Source organism: Moesziomyces antarcticus (assembly GCF_000747765.1).
Source record: "Moesziomyces antarcticus DNA, scaffold: scaffold_v10106, strain JCM 10317, whole genome shotgun sequence".
NCBI lineage: Eukaryota > Fungi > Basidiomycota > Ustilaginomycetes > Ustilaginales > Ustilaginaceae > Moesziomyces > Moesziomyces antarcticus.
The window spans coordinates 1-7,605 of record NW_014638904.1 but is presented as its reverse complement, the minus strand read 5'-3'; the positions used below and the strand labels follow the sequence as shown (position 1 = coordinate 7,605).

Genomic DNA, 7,605 nt, shown 5'->3' with positions numbered 1-7,605 from the left:
AACCCTAACCCTAACCCTAACCCTAACCCTAACCCTAACCCTAACCCTAACCCTAACCCTAACCCTAACCCTAACCCTAACCCTAACCCTAACCTCACCGCCACGTTTGCCCCAGCAACCAAGTCCCTCAAAGCGGGTTCCTCCTCTGCCCTAGATCAATTGCGAGAGAAGATCGGGCTCGACAGCAAGATCTTTGCGCGCTTCGATGAGAAAGCTGTCCGAAATGCCATCGACGAGGTGCTGTCCAACGATTTGTACACTGCCGGAAAACGGTCCAATTTGCAGGATCTCAAAGCACACAAGAGCGTTCTACGCGAGATCGCCGACATCCTCAACCATGACCTCGACAACATTGAGTCGTGGCAATGGGCTGATGGCGGTGTGAGGATGACGATGCGTCGTCATATCAACGGGAAATACCGTGTCTACATGGACGAAGAAGTCTACCAGGCTGTCTTCCTTGCCCACATTGGGAGCATGTGGTCCGACAGCTTTCATGCCGCTTTTGTGCAATTTTTTGACCACGCATGGAAACATGGCGCAAGCCGGAAGCCCACACCGGACGAAGAGCGCATTCGCACCAAGAAATTCTACCAGATCAACGAGAGCGTCGAGGCAGAGCAGACGGCCAGCATCAGCTACTTGCGCAAAAAGCTATTCAAACAAAGATTCTGGCTTTCGGCCATCTCGCCAACGACACGCAAGTCGTTTGCCAAGGCGTACGAGAACGGCTGCGACGGTGACAACGATGGCAGCTACGGCACATCGTTTGTCGACATCAAGCAGCAGCTTTTGCGCATGATCACCGCCGATCAGCTGATACAAGGTGACCTCTACGGTCACTTCACAGTGCTGCAATCCGACTTCCGTTGGTTTGGCCCATCTTTGTCCCACACAACCATCCTCACGGTTCTCAAATTTTTTGGCCTTCCGCAAAAATGGTTGGATCTCTTCGCCAAATTCCTCTCGCCTATGGTCTCCTTCGCTTCTGATGGTGCTGACGTGCAGAGTCGCAGACGGTCCTGTGGCACGCCTATCGCACACCAGATCAGTGCGCTCTTTGGCGAGGTGGTCTTAGTGACATTGGACTTTGCCGTCAATCAAGCCACGCACGGTGGCTACCTCTACCGGATTCACGATGACCTTTGGTTTTGGGGCCAGCAAGATCAGTGCGCCGTCGCTTGGAAAACCCTGCAGGACTTCTGCGCAGCTACTGGCCTGGAGCTCAACATGGATAAAACGGGAGCATGCTCATTGAAAGGCTCGGCCAGCCCTCTGTCAGAAGAAGACGTACCAGTGCTTCCGGCACAAGCCAAGGACGATGATGGCCAGCAAGCCGAATGTGGTCTCCCATGGAATCCGATCCGTTGGGGATTTCTTATTCTGTCCGCTGAAAAAGGTCACTGGGACATCGACCTAGCTCAGCTGGAATTGCATATCCAGGAGATGCGCTTACAGCTTGATGCAACGGCGAGCATCATGTCTTGGGTGCGAGTATGGAACAGCTACATGAACAGCTTCTTCGTCAACAATTTCGGCAAACCAGCAAAATGCCTAGGTACAGACCACATTCGCATCTGCATGCTATCATTCGAGATGGCACAGCAGCGTCTCTTGCAAGTAGATGGTGGCCGCCATCACAATTTGACCGACATGGTGAGAACCATGATTGAAGAGCGCTTCGGCCATCGGCAGGGCGTGCCAGCCAGCCTGGTCTATTTCCCCGCGGAGTTAGGTGGTTTGGCCCTCCATAACCCATTGGTAGAGCTCAGCACCAAGATGCTTGTCAAGACCCAAGATACTCCCCGCGAGATCGTTCAGAAGGCGTGGTATGGAGCACGCCAACGATTCGATCGGCTGGTCGAGAGGTGGGACCAGGCCATGCTGAGGCGAAAATCGCGTGGTTTCGAGGCCGACGAAGACAAGACATTCATGACCTTCCAAAGCTTCGTTCGGTATGCCGAAGAGACGGAGCCTGCGCTTTGCTCGGCCTACAGCACTCTACTCGAGGATTTGAAGGGAGCCGAGGAAGACATTGGCGTTGAACTCATCTTCGATGATCAGCGCGTCGACGGCTGGCTAGCGTACCAGCGAGCGGCCACAAAGTCACGAACCCCGTTCTACTGGAAGCGGATCGTACAGCTCTACGGCGCAGAGGCCTTGGAGTACTACGGCACATTGAACATGGCTCAGGCTGGCTCATTGCCCATGGGTGTCACTGGCTACTTGTCATCCGAGAAGATACGTTGGCAAAATTGAGAAGCGCAAGCGCAAACTTGTACCTTGGAAAGTATTTTACCATTCATGACTATGCGTACCCTCTTTCAAAGATCGACAAGGGGTTCATGGAGAGCGAGCATTGTTCGACAATCGCTCCGCCCGTGAGAGTGACGAACGAGAGGTTTGGGAGTGAAGCACGGACTAGAAGGATCAAGTTAGAATGACTGACAGCCTGTGATCATTTCATTACATCAACGTTATCGGATCAGGCGAGGCCTTGCGAGGGCATTCACACGGCGGCGTTGATGGAATGCAAGTGCGTGCGTTTGGGCGATTCTCGGAAGCCTCCGAACGGGAACCCCACCGGACGTGCAGAGATCTAGAGATTGACGCGGGGAACTCGTCCGGACCTAACGGGCTCGGGGTGTCAGCTCCGACCCCACTCGGGCTTCTGATTGAGTGGGTTGAGTCAAGAAACAGAGCGCATATTGGGTGCGCTAGGCCATCTGGGCGGCTATGCTGGCGAGGTGCGCATCCGCGAGCGTGCATGCCTGCGCCGCTCGCTCGGGTTGATTCCTCGCAGGCTGACGCGTCTGAATCTTGGAGCCGCGGCCATGGTGGAGACTAGGCATTGGGCGCTCCCGCATCCGGTGCCGAGCCTGTCGGTCTCCTTGACTCAACCCGCTTGACTCAACGGCCGGGGTTTCGACCGGGTGGGCCGAGTCAACGTTGAGTCAACGTTGCGGCAGCGGATCACGTTGCTCGGCAAATTCCGAAGTTGCGTGGAATTCCGCCCCAAAATCGAGTCTTATCGGCTCGGAATATGCGAGAGGGGCGTGAAATGAGGGGAATCTGCGCATAGCCGGGGGCTGACTCAACAGGGTGCAGCTGCAGACCCGAATCGTCGGATGCTGTCCGCGAGGCTTGGAGGGCCGTGCACATTCTAATGTTCGCAGCCTGCCATTGTTCTCACCGCCTTCCATTGTTGGTACAGCAGTTGCCGAATGCGAGTCGAGAGTTGTGCGTCGGGTCGGTCTGCAGAGCTCGCTCACCGCATCGAAGCGGCGCACGGATTTTGCGATGCTTCGACGGCTTGACTAGTACTTCTTGCTGCGTTCCGAAAGGCATATATAGCGCCGATCGGATCAGCCGAAGTTGCCGCTACCAATTCCCACCCATCCCCGTGCCTTTGTAGAGACAGAGATTCCACCATGTCGCAGACCAACGACCGCCAGCCCGTGGCCGACCAGGCCGAGTTCAACGCCTTCTTCCCCTCGCCCTTTTCGCTGACGCAGTACGTGCCCTCCAAGACCGACTTTGACGGCGCCAAGTACGATGCCTACACGGGCAAAAAGTGGAAGATCCTGCTGATCGGATCGCAGGAGCGATACCTCAAGATGGCCGACGGCAAGTTCTTCTCGACGGGCAACCACCCCGTAGAGATGCTGCTGCCGCTGCTCCACCTCGATCTGGCTGGCTTTGACGTGGACATTGCCACGCCCTCGGGCGACCCTGTCAAGTTTGAAGTGTGGGCCTTCCCCAGCGAAGACGATGCCGTCAAGGGGATCTACGAAAAGTATGCCGAGAAGCTGCGCTCGCCGCTCTCGCTCGAAAAGGTGTGGGGCAGCGGCTTTGACAAGGCCACGCCCTACCTCGGTGTCTTTATCCCTGGTGGCCACGGCGTGCTGAACGACATCCCCTTCTCCAAGACGGTGGGTGATGTGCTGCGATGGGCCGATGCCAACCAGCGCTTCCTCATCACGCTCTGCCACGGCCCCGCGTGCCTGCTCGCCGCCGACGTGGAAAAGCCGCAGGGTGCCAAGTACATCTACGACGGCTATAAAATCGTCTGCTTCCCCGACTCGCTCGACAAGGGCGCCAACATCGACATTGGCTACATCCCGGGCAAGATGCCCTGGCTCGTGGGCGAGCACGTGCGCAAGCTCGGCGTGGAGATCATCAACGACGCCATCACCGGCCAGGTGCACCGCGACCGCTACCTCCTCACCGGCGACTCGCCTCTGGCGTCCAACAACCTCGGCAAGCTCGCCGCCGAGGCTCTGCTCGACGAGGTTGCCAAGCGCCCCTCTCCTTGATCGTTACGTTTGGCTCGTAAAGTGAAATGCATGCGATTGTCCTTGAATCACGTCCGCCAGGGTCTGCGAGATCCGACCGAGTTGAAATTGAGCTTGAATACGCGGGTCACCTGGTGCGCAGACTGGGTTCGCCGCGCGAGCTCCTCCAAAAGTTGCTCGTCCGGATCAGCTCGGCGTCGAACAAGAGGCGGTATTTGGCGACAAAGTGCGGGCGCAGCTCAAAGGCGGTGGTGTTGAAGCAGTCGTCGCTGGCGTTCCACACGCGCAGGGAGCCGACAAAGTCGACCATAAACTCGTCGAGCCACGCACGCGCTGCTGGGCACAGTGGATCCTTTCTTGGTGCAGCCGGTCGAGAACCGATCGACTCGGCACGCTCGATGGGCTTGCCGCTGTTGGGCTTGGTCGAGAAAGTATGGTCGTAGATCATGTCTTCATCCGGCCATATCATTCCTGCTGCGTCTTCGACCTCGAAGCTCTGTGTGCCGTTCATGGCGAGTACGGTGAGCAGCAATCGATCGCGCAGACTCGCAAACGGGATGATGGCGATCTCGATCGGATGCGAACCCACGGTGCTCTGCAACCGCGTCGGCATGAGCAGTTCCGGCAATGTGCCTGTGTCGTCGAGGCTGTGACTTGCGTCCGAGGGATGGCGATTCCATCGCGCAGATACGCTTTCGGGCTCTTGCATGAGCTCGGCCGTGGCGAGATTGACCATGCCGCTTCCGAACGACGTGCTGAACGGCAATAGCAGCCGAAAGTAGAATCGACACACCTTGTACAGAACAAGCTCGGGCATGACGATCGCCGACGGAAGACCTAGCTGTGTGCTCGCGGCTCGCGCAAAGTTGCTGCTGTCCGTGTTGAACGACACCTGCCACGATATGGCCGAGTCGGGATCGGTCAGGGCCGAACGCAGGCTGCCGTCGGATCGCCTGTGAAAGCTCGAGTTGTCGAAATGCCTCCCAAGCAGCGGGAAGAACCGGTCGTCCAGGGTGCCATCTGCCAGCATGGCGAGCAGACGAGACATGCTCACCGAGCCTCGCACTTCTTTGTTCGTCGCGTGAGAGGCTGGCATTCGCCGTTGCGATGCGGTTAGTTGATTTGACTCGGATGCAGCATTGCGCTGTCGTTCGAGCTCGAGCAGCTGTCGGAGCTGGCGCACCTGGTCTTCGAGCTCCTTGACATGCTCGCTGCGCCGTTGACGACTTCTCTGCTGCGCCAACCGATTCTTGCGCCGGATCCTTTCGAGTGATTTCGACGGACCCGATGTCTCGGAGGTGGATCCGTCTGCTACCGTCGAGGGCCCAGCACTCGAGGGACCCGCTGTAGGTCCAAGTTCCGCACCGTCCAACGCCTCCTGCAGCCATGCGGGAAGCGCAGTTGCAGCCTCTGTAGACTGCGTCGTGGGCGCCAGAGTGGTGGCTACCGATGCGAGCCACGAGTCGAGGTCCTGGATGTCCACAGTTGGGTCCGGGGCAGCGTTCATGTTGATGTTCTTGAAGCGACACGGCTGTGCCCGAGCTGCCATTTGGGGCTGACCGTATGGTATCAGCAAATTGCAGTCCGATACTCAGCCATGGTCTCGCTTGAAAGGTACGGTCTCAAAGTCAAGACTGGCAGATGGCGATATTGTCAAACCTGTATGCTTTGCTACGGAAAACCTATTCATACACAAGCACAGCACATCACAGAAGCGCAAGGTCGCCGCCGCATCGGTGGTTGCTGTGGTCGACCTTCTTGGCGACGTCCCTGCGGTTGGCTGCCACCTTGGCGCGGGGGCCGAGGCTGTCGAACGACGTCGAGTAGAGCGCGACGGCGTGCGAGATGGCCTTGGTGTTGACCTCAAACGCCTCCATGGCGAGGTTGTCGATGGTGTCGCCAGCCGCGTGGTAGTTGGGGTCGTACGCGATGCCCGCCTCGCCGCCAAACAGCTTGGCCTCCTCCTCGGTCTTGAGACCCTCGGCACCAGTGTCGAGACCGCCAGCAGCAATCCCGGCGTCCAGGAACGGCCCGTAGTCGCTACGGCCATCGAAGGGTCCCTCGATCAGCGGCTTCTTGGCGACGTTCTTAAAGTAGTCAAAGAACATCGCCTCGGCCTGCGCCGATCCGGCGGGGCCGGTGGTGTTGAAGGTGCTGCCATCGCCGTCGTGCACGCTCAGCACATAGTTGGGCGAGGCGATCATGTCAAAGTTGAGGTAGATGCGGATCTGGTCCTTCTGCTGCTGCGAGAGCTCGCCGACGTAGTGCTCGGCACCCAGCAGGCCGTACTCCTCGGCCGACCACCAGGCAAAGCGGACCGCGTTGTTCACGCTGTACTTGGCCAGGTTCTTGGCGACGGTGAGCAGCGCAACCGAACCGGATCCGTTGTCGTTGATGCCGGGACCGGCGGTGACGCTGTCCGAGTGCGCACCCAGCATGAGAACCTGATCCTTGGAGCCGCCGCGCGATTCGGCGATGACGTTGTGCGTGGTGCGGTCCTCGATGACGCCCTCGAGCTTCATGTCGGCCGTCACCTTTTCGCCCGCAGCCAGACGAGCCGCAAGAGCGTCACCGGTCTCCTGGTCGACGCCGGCGACGGGCACAAAGGGGCCCTCGGGCGTAGGTCCTGCACTGCCGAGCGTGCCCGACACATCGCCCGGTGCATTGTTGTAGATGAGCACAGCAGCCGCCTTGGCCGTGCCCGCACGAGCGACCTTGATGCCGAACGCGCAAGTGCCTCGCTTGATCAGTGCGATCTTGCCCTCGACGCCTGCGGGGAAGTCGGCCTGGTCGCAACCGAGGTTGTTGACGGGTACGAGTTCGAGATCGTTGAACTCGCCATTGGGCGAGTAGGTGAACGTGTTGGACTCGATCGCCTTGTTGTCGATCGCCACCTCGGCCGAGTGCTCGGCATACGTCGCGGTGAAGGGCTGCAGGTACACGTCGTAGTAGTCGCCCGCCTTGCGCAGCTCGCTCTGGATGTACTCCACCGTCGCCTTGTGGCCGGGCGAGCCAAACACGCGGTTGCGCTCCGTGGTGGCGTAGGCGATCTCCTGCAGCCTCTTGGCGCCGTCGAGAAGATCCTTGCGCTTGACATCGTTGCGGAGGCGTTTCTGTTGTTGCAAAAGGAGGACGGTGGTGAGCGAGCGATTCAACATCGCGACGGCCTGCTAAAGGAAACTCACGGCTTCGACAGGGCGCTTCTTGCCTGGTGCGGCGAGTGCTTCTTGGCTGCCAAGCAGCACGAGTGCGAGCGTGGTGAGCTGGAGCAGGCTGAACTTGAGCATGATGCCAGTGTATCGACGTGGGG

General features: G+C 58.7%; 3 protein-coding genes across 3 annotated transcripts, besides 2 other annotated features; 2 read left to right on the top strand and 1 right to left on the bottom strand.

Moving 5' to 3' along the window:
- Positions 1 to 2,259, top strand: PAN0_106d6732 (reverse transcriptase protein; the record flags this gene model as incomplete). The annotated part of the gene is made up of 1 exon (XM_014797844.1): positions 1 to 2,259. A coding segment is annotated over one exon (2,259 nt), but the record flags the coding sequence as incomplete, so codon positions are not given.
- Positions 2,260 to 3,431: 1,172 nt separating this feature from the next.
- Positions 3,432 to 4,316, top strand: PAN0_106d6731 (chaperone hchA; the record flags this gene model as incomplete). Its single annotated transcript, XM_014797843.1, has 1 exon — positions 3,432 to 4,316. One exon carries the CDS (start codon positions 3,432 to 3,434, stop codon positions 4,314 to 4,316), a length of 885 nt encoding a protein of 294 aa, XP_014653329.1.
- A 106-nt stretch (positions 4,317 to 4,422) lies between these two features.
- PAN0_106c6730 (uncharacterized protein) lies at positions 4,423 to 5,844 on the bottom strand (the record flags this gene model as incomplete). Its single annotated transcript, XM_014797842.1, has 1 exon — positions 4,423 to 5,844. One exon carries the CDS (start codon positions 5,842 to 5,844, stop codon positions 4,423 to 4,425), a length of 1,422 nt encoding a protein of 473 aa, XP_014653328.1.
- A 157-nt stretch (positions 5,845 to 6,001) lies between these two features.
- Positions 6,002 to 7,408: a sequence feature (In-frame stop codon was detected at splice-junction site;~hypothetical protein).
- A 72-nt stretch (positions 7,409 to 7,480) lies between these two features.
- Positions 7,481 to 7,605: a sequence feature (In-frame stop codon was detected at splice-junction site;~hypothetical protein).